Source organism: Ambystoma mexicanum, chromosome 11, assembly GCF_040938575.1.
Source record: "Ambystoma mexicanum isolate Mex_15411 chromosome 11, UKY_AmexF1_1, whole genome shotgun sequence".
NCBI classification, from domain to species: domain Eukaryota; kingdom Metazoa; phylum Chordata; class Amphibia; order Caudata; family Ambystomatidae; genus Ambystoma; species Ambystoma mexicanum.
Window position 1 is genome coordinate 989,009,296 of NC_090934.1, and position 27,193 is coordinate 989,036,488.

At 45.9% G+C, this 27,193-nt stretch overlaps 1 protein-coding gene and 1 pseudogene across 1 annotated transcript in view; both read left to right on the forward strand.

The window, feature by feature from the left end:
* Positions 1–14,436, forward strand: part of TMEM86A (transmembrane protein 86A) — a 171,075-nt gene extending 156,639 nt beyond the window's left edge. The window contains exon 3 of the mRNA XM_069624163.1: positions 13,164–14,436. Coding sequence (XP_069480264.1) covers positions 13,164–13,591 — 428 coding nt within the window. The 3' untranslated portion in view covers positions 13,592–14,436. The remainder of the gene's footprint in view (positions 1–13,163) is intronic.
* Positions 14,437–18,239: 3,803 nt separating this feature from the next.
* Positions 18,240–22,756, forward strand: LOC138505096 (protein phosphatase 1G pseudogene; annotated as a pseudogene).
* Positions 22,757–27,193: the final 4,437 nt, after the last annotated feature.

Consider the following 27,193-nt stretch of genomic DNA (forward strand, 5'->3'; position numbering starts at 1 on the left):
TGGTCAAGCTTCACTGGCTTCTGGTGAGGAGCAGGATTACATTTAAGACACTGTGTATTGCTCATCGTGCTTTGTTCATGTAGGACCCTCTTTTCTTCAAGCTAAATTGACTCCTTACTGCTCGTGGCATATCCTTTGATCATCCTATGCAAATCTGTTGTTAGTCCGCTGCTTCTGGAAAGCCTGAGCTGGAGGAGAGGCTCGTTTTCAGCGCTTGCCCTGCTCTGTAGAACTCCCTGCCAGGCCCCATATGGGAGATGCCAGACCACCTCCAATTCTGCAGAGCAATTAAGACTCTCTGGTTCTGTCAGGGTTTTATCTTTCCCCTCCTTACTGGTTTTGCTAGTGGCCAGATGCCTCAGGGCTGTGGTGTGTGTGCTTTGCAAATTGTTTCCCATTAAATACATTACCATAACATCCAAATGAACGTTGCTGTTATGATGAATTTCAACAACAAATTGCATGAGCTCCTGCGGAAGGAATATGATTCACAAAAGTGGCAAATGAATGGTAGTAGGACATTAGCTCATCGAGTTATGACAGGAATTGCCATTATCTGCTCTTTTGTGGCTGCATCACACCACCTTCATCTACAGCATTAATGTTTGCAAAGGAGATGTAGGGCACCACATTACTGCTAATATTCAGTACAGTCAAATATTTAGAGTGGGAAAACTAGAATCTTAATATTCCTGCATACAACTGTTACTCCTACTAATTAAAGCTATGCATTTAATGTATTTATTTATTTGATATTTGTAAGGCGCCTATACAACAAATGGTGTTTCAAAGCACCACAATGGGGAGGGCAAGGGGGAAAGATAACAGTAACGATCCTACTATGCCTTGTGGCATTCAGATCGTGCAACTGCAGTAACAAGAAGTGCGAGGGAGAGGGGGTGGGGAAGTGCTGGTCTGCGCGAAATGTGAAGTCTTAGGGTGGGAAGGGAAGTGCAGGGTAAAGAGGAGAGAGTGCAAGTGAAAGGGGGGTAAAGGAACGGGGGAAAAGGCAACAGGGGCTAGGCGAGTGCCAACAGGAGGCCAGGAGGGCAAGTGCCATTGATTGAAAGGGGTGCAGGGGGTGAGGGTCCGAATGCTAAGTGCGTGGAGGGGGAGGGCTGTGTGGGGGTGCTGGTGCCCTGCAGAACACAGAGGGAACCAGGTAGCCAGTCACTGTAGCAGATGGGGTGTTAGCAGGGATGGAATTAGAGAAAAGGAGGGTCTTGGGGAGCTTCCAGAACTTAAGGAAATCCGATTCAAGCCTGAGAAGGGCTGGGAGACAATTCCATAGGGAGGTTCCTGCAGAGGAGAGCGATCTACCCCCCACTCTCTGCTTAGAGAAGCGTCTGATCTGCAGAGAGTTGGAGCTAGAAGACCGAAGGGGTCTAGCAGGGAGGTTTTTAGGGAGAGAGAGTTGGATGTAATAAGGTCCCAGGCCTCAGAAAGACTTGTGGGTGAGGCAGAGGGTCTTGAACTTGATCCTAGCAGCAACTGGGAGCATGCAGAGAGATCTTAGGGCTGGAGAGATGTGGTCCCTGGGCTTGAGGCCAAGGATAAGTCTTGCAGTCCTGTTCTGGATTAGTTGAAGTGGGCGAAGGGAGGATAAAGGAAGATTTACAAAGAGGCTGTTGCAGTCGCCCAGCCTAGAGACGACCAGAGTTCTGGAGGCATTGAGTATCTGGGGCAAGGTGAGGAAAGGCAGAAGGCCTCTGAGGGGGTGAAGCTGAAAGTGGCCCTTCTTGGCAAGGTCTGCAATGTGAGGAGAGAGAAGAAGAGAGAGGAGTCAAAGATAACACCAAGGTTTTTTGCCTCACGAAAGTGTGAGGGTGAGGGGAGTGGACCCATAGATGGTGACCAGAGATTAGGAAGGAAGGAGGGAGCTGGGGTTCCAATGAGAAGTATCTCAGTCTTACTGGTGTCAAGGCAGAGATTATTGGCAGCACGCCATGTCTGAATAGCAGTCAGACAGTCAGGGATGAGAGAGGAGGGAGAGGAGGCAGTAGAGGGAAGCTTGAAGGAGAGCTGCGTGTCATCTGCATAACACTGGAAGTGAGGAGAGAAGCAGGAGATCAGGTGGGCCAGAGGGACAGGGTAGATGCTGAAGAGCCGCGCCAAGAGGATAGAGCCTTGAGGGTTGCTGCAGGTGGAGAGTGTGATAAGGGAGAGAAAAGAGCCCAGTTGAACCTGGGAAGGTTGGTCTGAGAGGAATGAGGTGAACCAGTCCAGTGCAAGGCCTGTGATGCCAAGGGTGTCACAGAGCTGATTTCTCATGGTGGCATTATTGACTGTCGAAGGCAGAGGAGAGAAACAGAAGGATAAGAACGTAAGGATAGTTAGAATCGAGATTTGAGAGCAAGTCTTCACAGGTGTTCAGCAGAGTACTTTCCATGCCTCTGGCTGCTCTGAAGCCAGACTGACGGTTGTGGAGACAACCAAGAGATTCAGAGTGTTGGATCAGTTGGGAGATGACCAGCTTCTGCAGGAGTTTTCCCAGGAAGGGGGATATGGCGATAGGGCAGTAGTTAGCAAGGCAGGAGGGTTTAGCAGAGGGCTTTTTGAGGAGAGCGTCCATGAGGAGTAGCGTTAAGGAGCCATTGGCAAAGGAGTGATTACAGAAATCAGTCAAGGCTGGAGCAAGGGAGGCAATGTTGTCCTTGATAGTTCTGGAGGAGCAGGGTAGCACCTGTTTGAAGGATATTTCCATAGATGACTTGTCTAGAGACCTCATCCAGTGCTATGGGTGAGAAAGAGGAGAGTTGGAAGGAAGGGGATAGGGGGGGCCATTGGAGGCCTGAGAGCTGGGGAGGGAGCTGGGAGGGGACCCTCCCGATTAGGAGAAGAATAATGGGGCTGAAGACTCCACCAATTGGTCAAGCCTGCCAGGCCAAACCGTTGTGGGAGGGGCACACATTCCCCGACCTACCATTCCAGCAATTTGAACCACCATTGAACCTCTGCCCTTCACCATCAAGTCCATAGTGCTGCATGTTCTACATCGTGAAACCACCACCAATATTATCACCATGGCTGCACTTATCACCCAAAAGCTAAAGGCAGGTGTGGGAGGCCACCATCCCTGATTCCTGAACTTTTCCCCCCACACAGTGATGTAGGGCACTGTAATATCAACACTGTGGAGTCTGGAACTCTGCCTCTTAGAGGAACATCATCATCCTTTATGATGTAGAGGCTAAATCATGCAGTTCCTGGGGTGGTTTGGAAGGGTAGTTCGGCCATTGTGGTGGATAGCAGGACTTTAAAAGATGGATTAGAAGGCTTGGGGCCAGCTTTCAGTTAAGCCTTTCTACATCCCACTTCTAACAACATCTGTTGCAAGCTCAAGTGGTCTGCACAAAGACACAGAACACTGTTTCAGCCTCAAAAGGATTAATTAAGGGGCGATGACAAAAGAAATTGAAACTCAAATGGTATGTCTTTCCACACCCACTAGAAATGTTGCTCTGTGTTTCTTCCCGGTGTCGCTCTCAATCCTTGGTCGCTTATTCTTGTTGTCTCCTCAGTGATCAAGTTCTCCTTTGGCTGTTTGCTGACTGGCATGATGAAGGTCTTAGCTGCAGATTCCTCCTCGTGTACAGGCCAAGCATTCCAAATTGCACACAGTTTCTCCCAGAAGAGAGGCAGACCTAGAGGGGTTGCTGCCTGATCTTTGGGCTCCTGTCCACCTCCCTGGTCAAGGGTCCTGGCTCTAGAGCCACCATGCCCCCCTTATTCTCATCCTCGTCACCTCAACCTGAAGTCATTCCCAAGGGAGTTAATTCCCCTATGCCACTACCTGGTTTCACCAACTCCTTGTTGGACTCCTCAATTCTCTGCCACATTACCCTAACCACCACTCTTACTGTGTAAACTGAATCTTCTCTCTCTGTTATCACAGCAATCTCTCGGTACATTTTTTCGTTCTCCCTTGAAACTCATCTCCCCCTCGTGTGTGATCTTGTTTTCCAAATCCTTAGCTTCTCCTCATTCCACCTCCTCTTCAGCGCTTGACCCTCGTTCCTCTGCTTCTTCCTTTACCATTTCATTCCCAGACCTTAATTTTTCTTACTGCTCCAACTACTCTCGTTATCATCTCTTCCTTCTCCTGCGCTATTACTCCTATCATCTCCAGTGCTCCACCACCATCCTCTTTCTCAAGCTAACCAAACTCGCGTCTCCTTTTCCAAACTCCCCCAACTCTGCTCTATGGTGACATCCTTATATATGCCTCTATCTCCTCCCCCTAGGCCAATTGATATGTGAGTGCTTGCTCATGTGGGAATTTATTGGTGTTGGATTGCCTGATTTCAAATATGCTTCATTACATATGTTTTTACTTGAGGAACACAGGTTTTCTGCGTTCTTTGGATTGCAACTTCAATTAGCCGCTCTGTCATATTGGATTTCTTCTGAATCTCAACATGCGCAGAAACAATGAGGTTCAGTGGCCTACACGTAAGGTTAGTGCTACTCCAGAAGTGACTTCCCAAGTAAGGGGTCTCTGTGCCTCGGTGCTGGAAAGCAGCCATGCGTCTAGTTGTGAACTAGAACTCCCTGATACAGAACAGATGCGTTTCCTTACTTTAAGGCTTGAATTAAAGGTCCTTCAGAGCTGACACTTTCCACAGTGCGTTCAGCAAACCCTGGACAGTTCAAAAGTCCAGATGTCTTGGCGTAGCAAAAGACGATGAGCCCCTACCCACTGATCAAGTTGTTGGATGGTGACCATGGCATCCTCCACTCACCACTCCTGGGCCCTGTATCATATCAGCTCTCGGCCCCCATGGTCACCTCTACCCACACACCCACATTCAGGCAGGAGGCATTATTGGAGGAGGTTAATGGGCTCTCTGCTGGTGGGAGGGATGGCTGCTGGTCCAACATAGCAACTGCCATGGTTGCCTGAAGTTGCCCAATGGCAAGCAAAATGTGTGCTATTCCATCCATGGTGCTGTAATATACAGACTGTTGTAGTTTTGTGCCTATCACTTGCAGCCAGGTTTAGTAACTGCTGTGATTTGTTTGGCGGATTTGACTCACCATCCCTGTGTACAGCTGCCCGGGCAGGTGCTATTTTTGTTGGTAGTTTTTGGATGTAAAATGCCATCATTTAAAAAACATTTGCAGCTGTCAACTCTCTTTATAACTACAGAGAATTAACAGGTCCAACTGAACTTGGAATCTGAAAACAGCATCATAAATACTACCAAACTCTTCAAGGGAATCCAGGGCTGGACCATATATAATAATTTGTCTCAATGCATCAATGACCAAGATTATCTCCTTCAGTTTACCAACCCCCCTTCACTAACGTTCAGGGGCCAGATTACTGAAAGTTTGCGTTGGTGCGAGTGCAAAGTTGCACACTGTTAGTACAGGGGCAAAGTTTACCCTATTTTTAAAATCACTGGGGAATATTTGAAAACCATTGCACAGGCGGCGCTGTGGAGCAGCCGAGCCAAGGTGGCAGCTTCGTTCTGAGCTCTGTACAGAGTGGGTGATTTGTGAAACCTTTGGAAAGGCCTGTGCCTGGTGGTCCCCCGCCACTGAGCCGTACACATTGTGACAGCTGCATCAACTCTTTCCCCAGCTCTTGGGGGGGGCCCACGGACCTGAGATCCATATCCTATGCGCTGGCTGCTGGCACGCCTGAGGTCTGAACTGCAGGCTGCGCAGCTGAATGTGGAATGCAACTGCTGGCCAATCGGGCCTTAGAAGAGGAGTTTTGCCGACATCCCTGATTTCTCCTGCTAGTGATGGGCTGAGCGGGCCGCTGTAGCGGTGGAGTTCTGGTGCGCTCTGGATGTCCTCTCCCTTCAGCATGCTGAAGCTTGCTGACCCTCCTGCTTAGTGGACCATCGCAGCTGACACCACCTTATTTCAATAGAAAGGGGTGGTGTGATCCCAGCTGAGCCATCGCATTCTCTGACACCGTCATTGTGAGAGTGGGAAGGTGGCACCTCTGCTGAGCCAGCGGGTGCTGTGATGTGCCTTGGCCCTAAATTGCAGCTCAGCCACATTGGAACCTGCAACCTTGCCAGCTGCATACCGCAGGACTTCTACACCTGGTGCTCGTGGGGTGGGGCTGTGTGGTGTTAGGACTGGCACAGTCATGGTCTGCTCTGCCCTTGCGGGGAGCTTGCCCCCTCCCCACAGTACTTGAGCAGCAGCTCTGGCCATCGCTTGATGGAAGTGCCAGCGTGGGACCATCCTACCATTACTTTTCAACAGCGCGTCCTGGGTGCCTAGGTGGCAGCTGAACTCTGGTCGTTGGCCACCATTCTTGCCCCCCGCCGCAGCACCACTCGCTAGGGGCTGCCACTCTTCACCATCTGCCACCGGTTCATCGCATTTTCTGCAGGGCAATTGCAGTGCACCTGTGTGGTACAGGACCCAACATGACCAAGGGTGCCGGCACTAAAAAAGGCGGTGGTATGGACCGCTTCACAAAGATGATTCCCAGGCCAACTGAGGTGGCCCCCGCTGCAACAGGCATGCTTGAGATCCCTCTGCCCCCATCGGTCATGGAGCCTCTCAACATGCAGCAAATCCTGGAAACGATGCAATGAGGTTTTGCCTTGCTAAATGTGAAATTAGATGATATAACCACCAGCGTTGCATCTATTCATGTGCAGCTTGAGAAAGAAACAGAGGATTAATACTGTGGAGTCCAGAATTGGCACAGCAGAGGACAACATTGAGGGCCTGCAGTCTACTATCACCTCCCTATCGAAGGATGTGAAGGTGCTGAAAGCTAACTTTGATGACCTTGAATCACGATCCTGCAGAAACAATGTCCGTATAATAGGAGTGCTCGGGGAAGCGTTACGGGGTAGTATGGAGATGGTGGTGGAGAATTTACTGAAGAAGCTCCTGCAAGATCCAGCGCAATCGCCACACTTAGCAGTGGAGTACGCCCATCGAGCACTCGCGACAAAACCTAAACCGGGGAATACCCACCACTAGCATAATGGGGGTCCTGCAGCCCCTGCGGTGTGGGGGGCACCATGCCCAGTGGGGGGGGCGTGGTGGTGGGGGCCTCTCAGCTGGGCTTGCAGGGGGGCCCCCACATTTTGTGTTACGCCACTGATACCCACATCCTATCATCCCACGTATCCTGAACTACAGGGACATGGATCTGATACTTTGCAAGCCAGGGGCAGGAAGGAACTCGGACTAGAATTGCACAGCATTCACATATACCAGGATTGTACGGTTGCGTAGGAGCAGGAATGACGCACCTTACTGGGCGTTAAGAAACTGTTGCTGGAACGAATATACCATATGCAGTGTAGTTTCCAGCAAGACTAAATTCCAGTACAACAGCAAATCCTACTGCTTCACGGTCCCAGAAGAAATCATATTCTTTATCAAATCCAAAATACCTGTGGGCATTTCCGTGCCTGGGGGCTCGTCCGTCCTCTCTTGTTTGAAACTATAGATTGCAACTGTGTTCAATACAATGGTATTTCTATGTGTTCATGGTAATGTAAACCTTCATGGGCTTGATCTCTGTGATCCTCTTCATACTATGTTACGCAGATGCCCATTCTAGACAGTAACAGCTGCACCTTTTTGTGAGTGCAAATGCTTTGGTTATTGTTGGGAAGTTGGATGGGATTGTCAGTCATTGGGGTTTGTTTTTGGAATTGGGGGTGGGTTGATTAAGGCAGGGAAGGGAGGTTGTTCCTTATGGGGCTAAATGCTATGAGTAAGTTGCCTTGGTAGGCAGACACCAAAGCCCTCAGGAGCACTTTCGAAGCATTGACGACATATAGGTTTCACTGGGACACTGTTGGACAACAGGGCCCTGACAACACATTGAAATGACAGCAATTAACATGATTAGCTGGAACTTTCATGGGCTGGGCAATTACATGAAGACCAGGAAAATAATGGCATACATTGCTACTGCTGCTATCAGTGGGGGTGTTGCTGCATCCTGGGGAAGCAACAGGTTCTTCACATCTTTCTTGACCCAATCCAGGGGAGTCCTCACTCTGGTCCACAAAATGCTGAAATTCACGCAGAAAGGCACACACATTGACCCCGATTGCAGACATATAATGGTGCACTGCATTCTAGAGGGAGTTGAATTGATATAAATAATATACCTATACGCAGATGATGTGTTGCTCTATGGCAGGGACCCAAATTAAAATCTCGACCCTATAATGTGCAACATCACACACTTTGGAGAATACTCTGGCTTCACGGTAAATAACACCAAGTCCAACATCTTCCCCTCACTGCCAGCACGACAAGACTGGGTGGAACCTACTACCTGAAGTTGGCACCTGATAAAATTAAATATTAGTGGGTCCTGATATCTAGGGACAAAGGGTTGCTCCTCTTCGAAAATGATGCTGCACACAACGTATATGTACAGGGAAAACGAAACTGGTGGAGGGGCTTACCGCTGTCTCTGGCTGCAAGACTAGCTCTTGTGAAGATGATCCACCTCCCCAAACTGCTATATCTCTTCAAAAGTGTGCCCCTTTGGCAGGCAAAGGACTACTGCGCCAGACTGCATAGCTCGCTGTCTCAATTCCTGTGGCATGCCGGGGCGGTCTGTAAGAAATGGACAGAATTGACGTTGCCTTACATTAAGGGTGGGTTCGCTGCACCATGCTTGGAAATCTACTGGATGGCAGCTCAAGCGCAATTTGCAAAATTGGGTGATCTTCAGCTGGATCACTAAGTACCTTGAAGGTAATGTCATTGGAGATCCACTTCAATCTGGCTTTAATAGTAAACACTCCATCAAGACAAGACAAGACTGTCTCGGGAGGATAGCTCAGCAGCAACATGCTCGCCTTGGAAGCAAGACGACACGGAGCAACATAGGTTTGATCCCCGGGTCCACGCTTAGAAACCTCTGGGTATTAAGCGCATTGTAAATAACCTATCATATAATATCATATCATGCATGTCTCCAACTTTCTTTCTAATGCTCACCACTCCAAACTCTCTTCTATACTCATCGTTTTGGACCTTTCTGCTGATTTCGACACTTGCGACTAATCCTCTCCATCGTCCTCAATCTGCTCTTGCCTGGATAACCTCCTACCTGGAAGATCAATCCTCACAAACCTCTGACCCCCCACCATCTCCCTGTCAGTGTTCCGAAAGGAACAGTCCTTGGACCTCTACGCTTCACCCTCTATACCTCTGCCCTAGGAAGACTTATCCTTTAACTTTGAATAACACCTTTTTGCTGAGGAAACTCAAATATTTCTGATTTCCCTCCTTGACCCCAGCCATTTCAGAACAGATAACAAACTGTCTCACTGCAATTCGTCACTGAATGGCTCTCTGCTACCTCATGCACAGGCACAACCAATCATGAGTTAGGCCTACGACTCTTGGAACCCAGTATGGTTTGTGTCAAATACCATATCCGGGTTTGTGTTACATCACAGTCAAGGACAGGGTGGGGTTTGACTTGAGAGAGGACCTTGGCAAGTCTCTGGAAAACTTTTGGGCTGGGGCATTTTGAGTGCAGATGGGGCCGGGTTGGAGTGAGTCTGGCAGTGATTCATTGCCTTAGAGAGGCCGGTGGTGGTGCAGGTGCAGTGTCAGTTCGATGCCCGTGAATGGCTTTGAAAACAATAATGGAAAGTGACAGATCTGAATGTTGTTTTTTTTTAAAATATTTATTTAAAAAGATCACATCATAACAACATATGAACAAAAACACAAACAAAATACAAACATCATACAATCACAGCAAATCAACATTAACTATATACATCAGAAACACCCCCCACTCCCCCTGGAGTCACAATACAAGCAATAAAACAAATCTAATATAGTAACAGAAATGTGCCCCAGATCTTATTAAATAATCCATCTTTCTTTTCTCTCCGATACAGCACTCTCTCCATATCCGCTAGGGAATGCATCTCAGCAATCCATTCCTCAATAGTAACGGGGGTAGACGTTTTCCAATGTCTCAAAATTAGCTTCTTCCCCACCATTGCCCCACGAAAGATCCATTTCTTCTGAGAAGTAGTCAGGTCGTCCAACAAATCCCCACTACCCAGCACTATGGTCTTAAAATCCATATGAACCTTCACTTCAAGAATCCTTTCACAGATCTGGTCAAATTCAAACCACATACCTCTCACCCCTGAGCACTCCCACAACATATGCTCAAAGGTGCCCACTTCGTGTAAACATGCCCAACAGATCTGAATGTTGTGATCTCTGCATCTATGGGTGGAAAAGGTGAGTCTGTTAGTTTGGATAGTTAATCAGGAGACTGCAATGTCTGTTCAAGCTTTCTGTTAGTGTTGAATATTTATGCATTCCTGACTAGTAATAACGAAACTCTGGACAGAAGCTCTGGACTAGAATATTGCAGACTGCTACCTAGGAGCACCAGGAACTGACAGTCTGGTCAATAGTGATCACTGAACTGCAGCTTGAAAAGGGAACTCGGGATTGCAATCAGGGAAACTACTGACAAATTACATGGTCTTTGGGTTCGTAGCAAGGAACTGCAGGCAGGGAACAGAAGTAGAGGTGTCGGTGAGCAAGGGTTTGCCGGGAGAGGAGACAGGACTGCAATCAGGATGCATGGGGTTGAAGGGCAAAGGGCACAGTGCTGCATGAAGAGCGCAGAGGGTTGCAACACCACCAGGGTCTGGAAACAGCAGCATCAGGACACAGGGAGAAACCACGGTTCGGAGCAAGAGAGGCAGGGCACAAACTCCATGCAAGAGCCATGTGCTCCTGCAGGCAGCTGCGTAATTACTGACACACCCTGTGGTTAAGGCGTGTTAACAGCACCAAGAGCACCAACTTGAAGGTAATATGCCGCCTGCCTCCCTGGACCAGGCAAAGTGAAAGTAGCACTGACCTTTAGAGCATCGGAGGAGAGAAGTTCTCAAGACTGTTCCATAGGAATAGTGTGGTAATGAGAACCATCACATTTTATTATAGGATATGTAGTTTGTGAAATTAAATCGGGAAGTTCCAAAGTCTTGCAACAGGAATGTAAACATTGAAATATGAATGGGTGTTGTAGATTGTGGTGATGAATTTTGAGACCTAGTCCACAATGGTGACTGCTCCTTTTCGAGTGGCAGTCATCACACCAGAGGTGGACTGGCCTACAGGGAAGCCTGGAGGTTTCCCAGTGGGATTCTGCGGCAAGCGCTTCTTTTCTGAGAGAACTCAGGTTTTAAAATAAAGAGCAATATAAAACAATTCTGTTTATTGTCGACTCAAAAGCAGCTCAGATAAACAACAAACGATAAAATAACTTTGCTGGGCATCAAGTTCTGCAGTACAATTACATTGAGCAAGAGGAGTCAGTTTTGTCATTTAATCATTAAGCGAATAAGGCAATTGGAGGACGTAGGTTCCCCAAAGGGGGCAGAGTCATCGTATTGTCATATCTGATAACATAGGTAAATGCATATTCAATGTCACACCTCAAAGCGGTCTATCATCAGAGCGAGAGAACATTGCCTGCAGCAGGGCTTTCATGCATCCAGATTTGTTGAAGATAGTCTTGTACCCCTCCGTAAGGCCCTATACCATTCCACGGTCTCAGCAGTAGACTATTTCAACATGTCATCCCACCATAACTTATAAATTGGCCCTGTGTGCAGTTTCCATGACATACGGATTCTCCCTTTAGAATTATGGACCTGTCCTGCATATTGGCTAACTTTATTCCTAGCCTTGTCCGGGCGGGGATATATACCAAGCAGAGATTCTGCAGGTGTCCATTCATATCTAGAGACACCAGCTGTTTCTAAGGCCTGCCTGACTCGTTGCCAGAAGGTGCGAAACTTTGGGCATTGCCAAAACGTATGCCTAAAGTCTGCACGGTCATTGTCACACCATGGGCAACGGGAGGATGTCCGCTCATTAAATAGTGCAAGTCTATGTGGAGTCATATAGGTTCTTGTTATACAGTGACTGCCCGTGGATGCTGTGAGGTGGTGATATCATGTGAAAAGTTGCCTTTTGAATGTTAGAATATTTACCCAAGAGTTCCACACTCAGGCAGTTAGAGCTCCCCGGCTTGGGTGATGGGAGCGAGTGGTATCTCCTGTACACTTATGTCTATATCTTCTTGTAACTGTAACTTAAGTACTTGCTAATAAACCCTAGAAGTTACCATAAGAAGCCTGGAAGTCACTTTATTACAGTTCTATACAAAATATTCCGCTGTAACAGAAACGTCCATTCCTAGAGACCAGTTTAACAAACACCAATGCGTTGCTCTGATCCAACTCGCAGCTCAGATCCACCTCCCTTGCATCTCTGATTCCTGCAACTCTAGTGCTCGCTCCAGCTATTAAGCTCTGGTGTATGCATGACGCAGGCTTCCAGCCGCCGTCCAACTCAAAAAATGTGGACAGTAAACCATCGCACTTGGGTTTCTCCGTCCACCCGGGCCACATGTCCTCCGCAAATTTGGTAAGTCTTGTGTATCCCAGAAATTGTCCCTTATGTAATCCATATTCATTGGCCACTGTTAAAAAGTTCCTGTACACTCCATCTTTAAAAACGTCTCCCGACGTAGCTAGACCAAGTTCTTCCCACCTCCTGAACAGGAGGTCATCACCTCCAGACTTCTACTCGTGGACGGCATACGTGTGGTGAGTATGCGTCTCGTAAACCAAAGATCCTGCACATTCTTCCCCACACCTTCCTCCATGGCGTCAAGGGATGAGGCTTATCCTTAAGGCAACTTTCTGGGATCCACAGAGCCTCTTTAAGAGCAATCAGTGGTAGAACACACGCAATTAAGACGCTATTTTCACTTGCACTGTGCAATACATGGCCTCCTTGATAAAAAAAATCTAGGACCTCTTTTCTGAGGTCTAAACGGTTATAGTAACAAATATTTCCAGGGAAACGTTTGCTTTAAAATACCCAACAAAATGAAATGGAGCAATATAATAGGTCGGTGTAGCTATGCGTATGGGGTCTGTGTGAAATAACCGTTAACACAGGATTTTATTCCTCTTGATGAAATTATGAAAAATATAAAGTATTCAAGATCTGTGAAACATAACATTTTTGGTATGCCTTCTTGGGCAACCAGTAAATATAATGTATTACTGAATATAAAAAAGTAACAATTTGTTTTATGTCAACAGCTCAATTACTTTTAAATGTGTTCTCTTTTTATTCTTTTCCAGGCTTGCTAATGTTTGCCATTGCCCATATACTGTACTCCGCAGCGTTCGGCATGAAGCCGCTGGATCTAAAAGCTGGCGTGGTGATGGGCCTAATCTCAGGCTTCATGTATATTCTCTTGTACTCCTACCTCTCAAGCCCCTTCACCTACTTGGTGGGAGTGTACACTGCCCTAATTGCCTTCATGGGCTGGCGTGCCGTCGCTGGCATACAGCTCTGTAATGACCTCTGGACTTGGACCAAGCTCTCTGCCTGCATCGGTGCTGTACTTTTCATAGTTTCTGATCTCACAATCGCTGTGAACAAGTTTTGCTTCCCGGTGCCCAGCTCCCGTGCCATCATCATGGTCACATACTATGCCGCCCAGATGCTGATCACGCTCTCTGCCATCGAGAGCCGGGAGGACGATGACCTGCGGAAGCTCAAATAGGCCAAGGAATGCATGGATTTTATGGTTTAGAAATTGAGTACCAGTGTTCTTACCGGAGGGCTAACCTTGGTTCCTTTGGTACAATGTGAATAGAGATTTTGCTTCTTTGAAGCACCACCCTGTTTCCCTACTGGGTTGCCCTTAAACACTGTTTGCTTCGGCGCTTGTGATAACCGAAGAGTGCTCCGTCTGTGCAAACAGTGGCAATTTGCTTGACTGCATTTGTAATTTTTGCCTACTTCAAATTTTTCCGAGTGTTCTTCAATATTGCATTGTATTTTCTGCCCTGAAGCTGATACAGGATGTCTGAGAAGGATTGATTTTTAAATCCAGTGACAATGTGCATTTTCATACACCACTGTCCTGGCAAAGGTGAAGCTCGTGGTGCATGGCTTTCAAACAATGTCCACATTTTTCAAGCTAAATCTTCACTTGCCTACAAGAAAACTGACTTTACAAGAGAAAGCGCTGGTTCCGGCCAGTGCTGGGGGCCCCTCCTAGTGCACAGCGTGCTCGGTCGTATATTCTCAGGGCCCAGTTTTTTCACCTGTTCTTTTCTTCATGAACCAAGATTGAAACTCTACATCCATGAAACTGTAATGTTTAGCCATCATAGTTTGGAATTCTGTCTGCGGGTTCATGTTGAGTGAGATGGGACCATGGGTTATGCATCTCCAGGTCTTTCCCTTTTGTACATAATCATAGAAGTTGTTCTCATGCTTTTTTTTGTGGAACATCTGTTTTATTTTAAGAAATCTCCACTTGCTTCCTAGCCGGAGGCTGGCGAAGAATGCTAACGGTTGAGTTGAAATGTGACCACAATCAATAAAATTCAATGGAATGAAGACTGCTCGATTTTACTTAAGGTTTCCCTAGTTCCCAAATGTGGCCATCTGTTGTCTCCTTGCTGATTGTCATTCCATTATGAAAGTCTCTGATATTATCCCCTCTAAAAATATCGCCTATGGCCGTTCCCGATGACCATATATACGACGATAATTTTGGTGGGGATAATATTACCTGATATCGAATGTATGAGTATTCTTGTGGCATGTTGATGATGCATCCACATTTAGCTGTGGCACAGACCTACCTATACCATTCACTTGACCTCAACATCTGCCAGAGCTTCTAGCAAGCATAGCAAAAAACACCACAATTCTCCCATACACAACCAGCAACTGTTGCAGTAGTCCCTTTACAAATTGCATTGCTCAGAAAGGCAGTTCAGCATACGCAGTCTGGAGTTCCAGTGGGACAGCGCTTTTATCTGCAGGTAGTTATCTGGCACGTTGAGGCACATCTGTCATTGGCACAGGCCATTTCTGGAACTGTGAGATGGGCTGAAATATAAGCAAAACCTCTGAGCCTACCAATAATTTCAATCATGGCTGGCAGTCGCTGGTCAAAGGTGAAGGATTTGGTTAAGCAAGGAGCATGCATCGTGTGACCGATCCTTAAGGCAGTGGAAGTATTTGGGTGATTGTCCTCTTCTTCAAATTGCCAACTGTTGGTGTCTGCGCTACTCAGCAACCACCTTCTCCCAGAGGTCAACTCCCCTGTGGGCTTCATCAAAACCTTGAATGCACAAAGTAGAAATTTACCAAACTCCATGTCCCTGCTGCAACCTTTTATTAGTCTCCAACTCCAGTTTCCTGGCAGGAGGAGTTATGGTGACTCAGCATGGCGTGATGAGCTTCTAGTCAATTTCCACAGATCAGCGAGTCTCCCACACTGCAAGAAAAAATTGGCCAAAAGTGGGGTGGGCTTTACAGTTCAAGGAAAAAGTAACAGCTGCGTAATTTCGAAGCAGTGATGTGCTATTCAGATTAGCCATGAAAGACCTAGGGCCTCATTACGAGTTTGGAGGTAGCCATGCCCTTAATAAGGGTATGGCTACCTCCAAACTCGGGTCCGGGTTCCCTGAATGGGGAAATACCGGGCCATTCCAACCTTGGAGGGCCCGGTATTTCCCCATTCAGGGAACCCAGACAATCCCCATTCCCATTTCAGCCCCTATAGGGCTCAATGGGAATGGGGAGCATGCTAACAACGTTGTTAGCATGTTGGGCCGCTCGGGGGACCTGCTAAGGACGTCTGGTAAAACCAGGCATCAAGAGAGGGTTCCGTGAGCGGACCTCGTAATAGGGCAGTAAGGGGTTAACGGCTCCGGCACCTTTACCAGCGCCGTTAACCCCTTACCACCCGCCTCGTAATGAGGCCCTAATTGTGTCTACAAGCATCATTAATACCCAGTTGGCATTGAGCAAGTGCACTCTCATCATGTGACCTATTTTGAGCCATGCTTGTATGTCTTGGTGGCACTGGCTTAGAGGATTACTGTCTATTATCCAGTGTGTTGTTGTATGCTCCATTGTGGTCGTGGGAGTGCTTGCCCGTGATGTTATAGAAACCAATGTTTTAAGCAGGCTGGTGACAGTACCATCTGATGGCAGCATGCGGACTGACCGCAAATACGGGGAGTGTCCGTTTGAGCTCCTGTGACTCATTTCCAAACATGACATCTCATATGAGACCAATGAAATGATTTATTAAAGTTAACCCAGAAACCCTTGATCCATATTTTGCTGGAACGAAGCACCAGAGGCAGTAAGAAGCTGTTGCTTTCTCTGCATGAAGACATTCCACATGTGCATTTGTGTTGTGGGCTGAGAAGTGCCTGTTTTTCATCCGGGGTCCTTGAGGCATTGTGTGAAGGGTCCACTGTTATGGACACCTGCACACCAATACCTTGGTAACCATGATATGCACAATTTTGCTGAAGCCTTGTCTTAAGAGAGGAAGCATCATTTCTATCATTGTATACAACTATAAAGGATGCAACTAGATGGACCTGTTAAGTGAGTAAGGATGCATCTAGATGGACCTATTAAGTGAGTAAGGATGCAACTAGATGGGCCTGATAAGTAAGGATGCAACTAGATGGACCTGTTAAGTCGTATTCTTTCCTCCTAACTCTCTTCCCTCTCCCTCTCCTCCCCCGTTCATTCACTTTCCTCCCTCCAACCTTCCTATCTCTCTTCAAGCTCGTAATCTAGGCATTCTCTTTGACTCCTCTCTCTCCTTCTCCCAACACACCTCCCTCACTTCTCGCACCTGTCGCTTTCACCTCTTCAACATTCGCAAAATCCATCCCTCTCTCACTTTCCACGCTACCAAACTCTTAATCCCCTCCCTCATCTTCTCCCGCCTCTTCTACTGTTCTTCCTTACTCTTTGGACTTCCTACTTCTCACCTTGCCCCTCTCAAATCCATCTACCACTCTGCTGTTCGCACCCTCTGTCTCCTCATCTCTATCTCTCTCTCCCACCTTGGCTGACTCCTTTTCACTCCCAACTTAAATTTTAATTTCTCTGCTTTGTCTTCAAATCTCTCCATGGTCTTGCCCCCCCTCATCTCTCCTCCCTTTTCTCCTTCTACTCCCCCTCCCGTTCCCTTTGGTCCGCTGACCATTTCCTTCTCGCTGCACCCTCACTCCCCTGTGCCTCCTCCCGTTTTCGCTCCTTCCAACTCCTAGCACCTCTACACTGGAACTCCCTTCCTCTTGCTATCTGTTCTTCCCTCGCCTTTACTTCATTCCGCACTTCCCTTAAATCTCTCCTTCTCCATTCTCCTCCTTGAAACCCCTTCTCCCCTTCTGATCCCCCCCACTCTTTCCCCCCGACTTTCTCCTCTCCCCTCTCCTACCTTCTCTCCTCCACCCTCCCCTTCCCTCCTCCTACTCTTCTCCTCCACTCCCCTTATTCTGTCCCATCTCCCTTTCCCTCCCTATCCCCTTCAGTTAATTGCTCTTCTCATTGTTTTGCTGTTGATTGATTCATATTGTAATTGCTTCATCTGTTATATCGTTTATGTTCTATGTATCATGTTGTTCCATGTACAGCGCTTTGGCGTAAGGCGCTTTATAAATCAATAAATACAAATACAAGTGAGTAAGGATGCATCTAGATGGACCTGTTTAGTGAGTAAGGATGCATCTAGATGGACCTGTTTAGTGAGTAAGGATGCATCTAGATGGACCTGTTAAGTGAGTAAGGATGCATCTAGATGGACCTGTTTAGTGAGTAAGGATGCATCTAGATGGACCTGTTTAGTGAGTAAGGATGCATCTAGATGGACCTGTTTAGTGAGTAAGGATGCATCTAGATGGACCTGTTAAGTGAGTAAGGATGCATCTAGATGGACCTGTTTAGTGAGTAAGGATGCATCTAGATGGACCTGTTAAGTGAGTAAGGATGCATCTAGATGGACCTGTTTAGTGAGTAAGGATGCATCTAGATGGACCTGTTTAGTGAGTAAGGATGCATCTAGATGGACCTGTTAAGTGAGTAAGGATGCATCTAGATGGACCTGTTTAGTGAGTAAGGATGCATCTAGATGGACCTGTTTAGTGAGTAAGGATGCATCTAGATGGACCTGTTTAGTGAGTAAGGATGCATCTAGATGGACCTGTTAAGTGAGTAAGGATGCATCTAGATGGACCTGTTTAGTGAGTAAGGATGCATCTAGATGGACCTGTTTAGTGAGTAAGGATGCATCTAGATGGACCTGTTAAGTGAGTAAGGATGCATCTAGATGGACCTGTTTAGTGAGTAAGGATGCATCTAGATGGACCTGTTAAGTGAAGATGGACCTGTTAAGTGAGTAAGGATGCAACTAGATGGACCTGTTAAGTCTGTAAGGATGTGCAATTTCGTGCATTGTGTTGAATCTCCCTGTAATGTTCCCCCACATAAAGTGGACTGTTCCTCTTCCAACTGTCACTTGATCAAGTTTTAAAACCTGTTCATGTTCTAAAACATTTCGAAAACCAGAGTGTCCTATGCCAGACTTTGCAGAATTGGATGTGCTAGGTGTGATTGATGGCTACACAGTTCAACACACAATTAAGGTATACAGGATCCGCTGTGACTGGTCTGAAATGCCCCCTACCTGCATGCAGTGCCCTACTGGAGGCACGTTTTGGGACCGAGAGTGTGTTTCTGCCTGAAGACTCGCTTGACTTGTTCTCCAGGTACATTTAATTATGAACCTCTTTTTATACAGTGATACTTTGTGCAGTCACAAAAAGTCATAAATGTGTCAGCCGCTGTGGTTCTGTAATGTCTAACAAAACATTGCATGTGTATAATCACTGGGTTGTATTAAGTGAATGCAATCGTGCTCCTCTAAAGCCAGTCACTCTGGTTTTATGCTCACTCACCAAAAATCGTGTCTGTTTGTATCACTGGGACAATCACTTCGAGGTCGGCCCCATTTCAGCAAAAAAATGTGTGTATCGTTCAAGCAAGTCGGTCATTTTCTGATCCCTCACAAAAGATACAGTGTTAGGTGCATCAGTCTGTCATTCTGTGCTCCCACATACAGTTGTTTCTCATTCACTCACTCAACAGTGACTGCAATTTTCTGTTTCCACATCAAATGATATTGTGTGTTTTCACTCATTTGTATTCGCATTGCATGTTATCTAGCTCCTCTCAAAGCAGTCGCTGGGTAGCATGTGCATATCACCAGTGGTTGCCCCAAGAGGGCGCTCTGAAAATGATCTTGGCCTTGTTTGCAACCAAAAAAGAAAAAGAAAAATCAATTGGCATTATGGCATTATGGAGTGGTGTTTTAGCACTAATTCTGTTAACAGCAATGTGTAAGTGCCAGGGCTGGCACCAGGAGGCACCCATGCCTAGATTCAAGCAAAACCTGTGAATGGCATCACATCACACCCTTCCTTTTTCCCAATGTGCACTTGAAATTCCAGCCTGGTAAGGAAAATGAATGGCACTTCACCTCTGCCTCTCCTTGCTTGTATCCGGCCAGAGCAAGGGACAGACTGCTGACCCCAATGCTGCAGCCTTTGAATGGTAGGGAGAGGGAGGGGTAAAGGGAGGATACAGACCCCTGACTCACTGCATGCTGCCAGGTCCTGGAGAGGGATGATGTCTGAGCTGAGGTAAGTGTTTAAAAATGTGTATGCAAGTGTACCTGCATGTCTCTGTGTCTGTTAATGTGTGTCAAAGAATGGTTCAGTGACTAAATTTAGTGGTATTTATGTATGTGATTGAATGTTGTCTGGGGGTGATTTGTGGGGGCGCTATGCCCCAAACTGAAAGTTTAATAATTTTACTGGGATTATGCACAAAACCAGCATGAGTGTTCTTATCTGGGGCTACTGGCCTACATTAGTGCAGCCAGCATGGGACTCCTTTCTTACGGTGGCATATCGTTTTTTCTGGCATTCATGGCAAAGCCATTTTGATGAATGCTCTTATATGGGAATAGTGGCCTAAATTGGTGCAGCCAATATGGACATGTTTTCTTGGAGTAGGTATATCAATTTTACTGCAATTGTAGGCAAAGCCAACATCAGAAAAAAAAAAACGTACATATACCACTAGCTACCCACCTCTAACACACCAAAAGGTGGCTACTTGTCAGAAATGTACCTCACAGTAGGAATTTCATAGGATTATATCTCCCACCATAGACAAAGAAATGTGTTTAGCATATTTTAATTATTATATCAAACAGCATGGTCAAACAACATAAAAAACCTATTTCCAGCTAACATGACCAGTATTCTTTTGTTGAGCTACACACACTGGTTGGATGGGTGTCTCTCGCTCCGATTGGTCACTCACTATATTCATGGAAAATATATGGAAAATATATACTGCTCTCCAATTTAAAAAAAAATGAATTAGCTGCCACTATGGTTCACTGAAGTTAATAATTCTGGTGTTCAGTCCTCCACCATAACCCATGTTTATGTATCATTTTCCCCTAAACAAATTGTGACAAAAATGTCTACTTTTATGGGGGCTAACTATATGCAGTTTTCTTCTTTTATTTTGTCCACAGCAGCAATTACCATATTCAAACGAATGAACTTCATATTAAAGCCAACGCTGAGAACCGTGGCTCAAATCCTCTTCCTTATTTCTTGCTGCTCAAAGCTCAGATATGTTTCCCCTCCTGTGTTCTTTGTCCAGCAGCAGGGTCGAACTGGGACAAGAAATAGGCCCAGACACCCCAAAAAAGTGACCCACCCTTCGCCTCAAAGAAGTGGCCCACCACTTGCCTCAAAAAAAGTGGACCTCAAACCATCATCCCTGAATCGCGTCAATTCACGACTTTACAGAAAATTCTACTTATGGAGAGTTCATGTGTCTGTTGCATGTTATGTTTTGTGTAAACGCTTGAGAAAGTGATAACATTCCTTTTGTTATTATTTTTTTTTAAAACATCATCACATAGCTAAATACTTATTTTGCAGAAGCAGACTCACGGCATGTCTACTCGTTGCCACCAGTAATGAAAATAGAGTTGCATTTAACAAGCAGTACAGCCAAATGATGACACCAGAAAGTACCTTGCTAGTTGCATTTATGCTCAAATATTACATCACAACACAACTCGTAAATAACATTGTCTGATTCCCCTGATGCGCTATCATTTAACATCCTCTATAACTTCCATCTATTAAAATTACCAAATGCAAAAACTTTCCCCAAGAGAGTACGGCTAGGAACAGTAGACTCAAAACTTTAAAGGTGCACAGAAGTGGGAGGCACATGGTCATGGAGGGGAGGAGGTCGCTCTTTATTGTGCCAAGTATCTACCTGAAATCATTAAAGAACAGAAGGCCTACAAAGAGGTTAAACTGCAGAAGGCTTTGGAGGATGCTTTTCTGGCCATCGATAGTATGCTCACCACTGAAGAGGTAAACAAAGAGCTCTGTCAGATTGCTGGGAGGCCGCTGAATGACCACGACGACGATAAGGAGAACGTGGCAGAGGAGAACGCTGGTGATAATGAGGAAACTGCACTTTTGCATGAGGAAGCTACTATGACCATTGAAGAGCTGCTAACCCAGTACGGACGCAACTGTGCAAAGAATGTTAACCACACCATACTTGCTGAAGGTGGTGAGAAGGGACAATGTAAGAAAAATGAGAAGGCTGCTCAGAAAGAGCCCACTGTTAATGGTGAGACCGATCCATTGGGAGGTTCAGGAGACTGGGAAAGTAGAAACTGCAGGTCAGGTGAAGAAGCCACAGGAATCTCCTGCAGTTCAGAATGCGCCAAGCCAGACAATAATGCCAGCGATGCGGGCAGCAAAGAAGAGAATAACTTGACATTAGAGAATTCAGAGGTGAGCAGAAGTGGGAAGGATGTCTCCTCTACAGGCGAAGCTGGACGATTCGGCTCCTCACCTGCTGGAAAGCCGCAGCGTGCTGCAAAGTGTGCCTTTTTTGGAGGACAGTGAAAAGTCTGCCTTTTTTGAGGACAGTGAGTATGAGTCGGATGAGGCTGAGGAAGAGGAGGAAGACATTGAGGAATGTAGTGAAGAAGAGGAGGAGGAGGAGGAGCAAGAGGAGTACAACAGTGAGGATGCTAAAAACGAAGATGAGGATGACGAAGATGACAGTGAAGATGGGGAGGAGGAAGAGGAGGAAGAGACTATGATGCCAGGGATGGAAGGAAGAGCCTGGCTCAGACAGTGGGACAACAACTGTGGTGGCTCTAATACGTGGTAAACAATTTATAGCGGCAAATGCTGGTGACTCGCGATGTGTTGTGTCTGAAGGAGGCAAGGCTGTTGACATGTCATATGACCACAAACCGGAGGAGGAATTGGAGCTGGCCAGGATAAAGAACGGTGGTGGCAAGGTTATAATGGACGGGAGAGTGAATAGAGGGCTCACTCTCTCTAGAGCCATTGGTGACCACTTCAACAAGCGGAATAAGAACCTGCCTCCTGAGGAGCAGATGATCTCTGCACTGCCTGACATTAAGGTCTTGACACTCAACGAAGAGCACAACTTCATGGTCCTTGCCTGTGATGGAATTTGGAACGTAATGAGCAGTCAGGAGGTGGTAGAATTTATACATGAGAAGATCAGCAAGAAAGATGAAAATGGAGAGCTGAGGACACTTTCTTCCATTGATGAAGAGCTCTTGGATCAGTGTTTAGCTCCTGACACTTCTGGTGATGGCACTGGTTGCGACAATATGACCTGCATCATTGTATGCTTTGATCCTCATCGGAAAATCCTCCCGGAGGGCAGCCAGCGAAAACTAGAGAAAAGTGAAGCGGCAGTGGATGAGAACAGCAGTGACAACAGCAAGCATCTAAAAAAGGAATAACAGTGGCTGGCAAAGTAGAAGAAGCTTCTCCTGCAGTGGGAGCCAATACTTTGCTGCAATGAAATACCAGACTGTTCTTTTTTTTAACTTGCTGAACTTGAGACTTTAAAAAGTTTTGTACTTTTTTTAGCCTTTAGTCAAACAGTGGGAGGTAAGTGTTGGCTAATCGCGCTGTTTATTTACAATCATTCCAAGAGCGTCCAGTTAACACAGGAGCTGCTGTCTGAACATGAAGATCTGCGATTTTAATAATAAAACAAACCTTTCTCAGCGAAATCTGAACGCCTTCAGCGAAAAAACAGGTGTGAGACATGGCTGTTTCAGACAAGGTTGAGCGTTTTTGTATATATAAAGTTGAATCTGATGCCATTTGTGGTCTGGAGATGCAGATTCCAGCCACGTGATTGTCACCATTTCCGTGCTTGTGATTATTCTGTTTCACTAGTACTGGGGGCAGCAAATACTTGGACAGCTGTTTCCAGATGGGTTCATCTGTTGGCAACGTTATTTAAAGGGCGGGATTTTTGTTACAATTTGTGGTGCTGTCAGTATAGTGCCGTTGTGATTCACACAATGGCTGTATGTTGTATATAAAACTTTTTTTTCAAGCTAAATGCCCAGGAAGTGAAACAAATAAAAGAAATAAAAAAAGGGTCTGTAACTTACATCCAGGCGTGGGCTTCAGCAACCGGCCGCCAGGGCCTCGCCCGCCTCATGATGATTTTGGCCCTGCCATGGCCGAATGGCTGACGGGGCAATCCAACCCTGTCCAGCAGTGTTGCGGGTGCTACGCGATGGGCAGATTTTGGATTATTTCTGTGCTGGGTGTGTTCTGGGAGAGCAAATACAACACATTTGGGGCTATAATTTAATGGGAAACAGGCATTTTGCAGAGGTTGAGCTGGACGACTGATTATGATAGCCTTGAACATGTAATGAATGGTTTACTGGGCTGGTATATTTACAAAGGCATTCAGAGAGCGAGAGTGTGAGAGAGAGAGAGAGAGAGAGAGAGAGAGAGAGAGAGAGAGAGAGAGAGATGTGGCATGGCATGTGCTCTTGGTTTTCAGCTTTGTGCATGATACTCACACAGAGAGGATTCCCAGATTTGAAGTGGGAGTCTACCATTGCACTCTGTCTGGATCGTGGGAAATCATTGGCATGTCCTCTGCTCGGGTGTCGGCGCCAAACAGGGTAATACCAGCCCCCTTAGCAATGACAGACATGTGGTGGTTCTCACAGGGATGAGACGATGTAATTCAACAGTGTGGGGGCCATGTGGTAGATTGGCATAGTCCAAGCTATAATGATTGTTCGGTGCCTGACAGACTTGAAGTAGTTGTAGGTGTCGGATGAGAGCTTGAACGGCTTACTTTTAAGTGTAGAAAACTAAACTGGTTTTAGTCAAAGAGGAATCTGGAAAAGTTCCAGGGACTTCAGAATTAGGAAATATGAAAGGGCATTTTGAGGAATTTGGTAGGAAAGTGATGCAAAGGGTCATAGGTGAAATGCAAGATATGTTACCCGGCCAACTGGGTTGGGTGTGCCTAAACATGGTTAGGCTAAAGAGACCGCGAGCGGTTCTAGTCCATGGGTGACCACAAACCCATGAAGGCAGACGTGGTCCACAATAGGAATAGGAATAGGAAGCATTTAAAGGATGCGTCTGGTGAATATAAAAGAAAGTTTCAGACACAAGTGACCCAAAGGTAACTTTCAAGGTGGCGGGTACAGAAAGAGGGGTAGGATATCATTGCCAGAATGATTACATGGAACACACACACAGGCACTGTAAGGATGCTCCTCTAAGAAAGGTTTAACATAGGGTAAATTATACATTGTTGTAGATGCATAAACAGGAAGTGGGGAATTTAAGGTTATTTGATCTTGAGCATTTGGTGTAGAGCGATTATTTATTTTATTTTTTGTTTTTTTTTGTTCACCTGACTTCACCTTTTCCCCGCGATGGTCCAGAGGCCCCATCTCGAGGAGTACTCAGACAATATGTTGCGTAGACAAATGCTTAAGTAGTGTTGGGGGTAGAGCGGATATGTAAGTGCCCTAAAGAGTACTTTAGAGTGAAAAGTTGGTTCAAACCCAGAGCTAGATGCCAAGGTGACAACCTTTCTAGCAAAATGTGTTAAGGATCCAAGAAATGGTTTTGCCAAAGGCCTAAAAACTATCAAGACAGGTTACTGGGTGTTCTAATGACAATGATTAAAGACTTTGATTTAGTTGGAGTAACTAAATTGACCAAAAATCTGGTGTAAGAAGACTACCTGAGGCAGTGGTTGCAAATTACGATGTGACTAATAGGGAATGCAGACATTCCTAATCTCTGCCGATGGTAGAAGGAGAATGTACTTAAAATGGGTTATAGCCATGTTTTTGTGAGGGTGACCTAACTGCATTTACATCAGTACAAAAATCAACAAGTGATATGTGAATTGTTTTCAGACCGCATGGGTATAGTGGGTAAACCCTGTTTGGAAGGAGAGAAGAAGATTGATATTGCAAACCTCTCCAGAGAGGGAATACCAAAGCTTTCTTTTCAGCAGTCTATGGGAGTAGCAGAGAACTTTGGCTTGTCTGAAGCTGTGGTTTTCAACCCAACACTGATCATTAGAACAAAGGTGTGTCTGTTATTAACACCATTTTACTTTATCTTAAAGATATGTAGGAGCAGGGGCATACACAAGCTTTATAAGCCAGGGTACAAGCTTATATCTGGTTCCTATGCACCTTTTTCAAGATTCAGGAGATGTGGCCACACTGATTGGTATTAGTGAATATTTGAGCGACTGTGTTTTGCAGGACATAACGTCGGTGTGAGAGATTCTGATTGGTACCAGGTAAAAACATTACAAATGTCCATTTTCACCTGGATGAAAGCTCATGAAAGGTGCTGATCTAGCACAGGTGCATGAGAGTGAAGTGTAAGGAGCTAAAATGCATTAGCCTGTGAAGACATGGACAAGGTGGAAGCAAAAATCATCCATTGGGATTTTACATTAGAGTACTCATCACTCTGTCATCGGTGAAAGTAAGATGGTAGAGGGTGTGCGTCATTTGCTAAAGTATCAAGCAATAGCTACAAGGAACTGAGGAACTCAGCCTTACATTATTTCAGACTAACTTTCATCCAATGATCAATGATGTCATAATGGTGTTGAACGTTCTCCAACTTGTCAGCTCGGTCTAATGCGCGTTGCCCAAATACATATGGATCGATAATCCATACGACAATGATCTAAATGTTAAACAAACCGGCTCTGTATTTGATAAGATACTTGATTTTTGATACGTTAAGAAAAAAACTCATACATTGCTAGTTTCAATCATCAAGATCTTCAGGTTAGGAAGGTTGTAAGTCTGTCATCAAAGCAGTGATGTTCAAGACCATCTCCTTCACAAGTATTTTCATGTGCAGTAGGTGGTCAACCGTATCGAAAGTGGTCAACAGATCTAGCACCAATAGCATGCCTGATCAGTCCGCATTTAACAGCTGCAGGTGATTACATGATATAGGCCTGACGTTATCTAGAATTTCAGTAGGAAAGATGTTAATCCAAAATAGGCCTGTAGTTGAAACCGACAGAAGGGTCCAATGATGATTTGTATGGTCAAGATGGGAATTACACAAGCCTTTGAGTACATTGTTACGCATGCCTCCCTGAAAGAATTTGTTTACTCAGCAGTGCTATCACTGGGGGACACATTGAGGCCAGGAGATCATTAGATGAGTCTACACCTGAAGGGTGCATATCTTGACAGTCGCCCTATGTGCCCAAGATCGAAGATACTTGCAGTTCAGATGGGGAAGAAGGTCAAGGAGATTCCCTTGTCTACTGTTTGGATTGACCCCAGCCCCCTGAATTATTTAAAAGGTTATGTGACTGTCGGCTTGGAATTGGACGAGAGAAGTAGGACTGATTATCGTACTTGATCATTATACTCATTGCCCGAAGGAATCTTTAGTGGTGAAGCCGACTGCGGGAGCAGTGATTCTCTTGGGCAATCAGAGAGAAACATAGAGTCAGATACAGGTCTGTTAGGCTGGGAGCCAGGTTTGGAGCTGTGGTGAAAGGAGGAAAATGTTCAGATGAGAGCAGGATGCACATAAACCAGAGCTATTGGAAGCATATTTTGCCATTAGGACTTTTTTGGAGGACAGAGTGCAGTGATGTGGCCTCCTGAGTGTCCTAGTAGGAAACAGGCCCAACTATGTCTCCTTGAAGGTGCAGAGGAAGCATTCCACTATGGCCTCCCAACACTGTCACGGCTCTTCTATGATTTACATTCACTTGTCCGGTCAGGACATCCTCATGGGGGAAGAGCATAAAGGCAGAAATCACATTGCTGGACCCAAAGCTGAATGAGAAAACCTATCATTCTTATTATAAAAGTAATTGTGATAACACTTCTACACTACCGTTT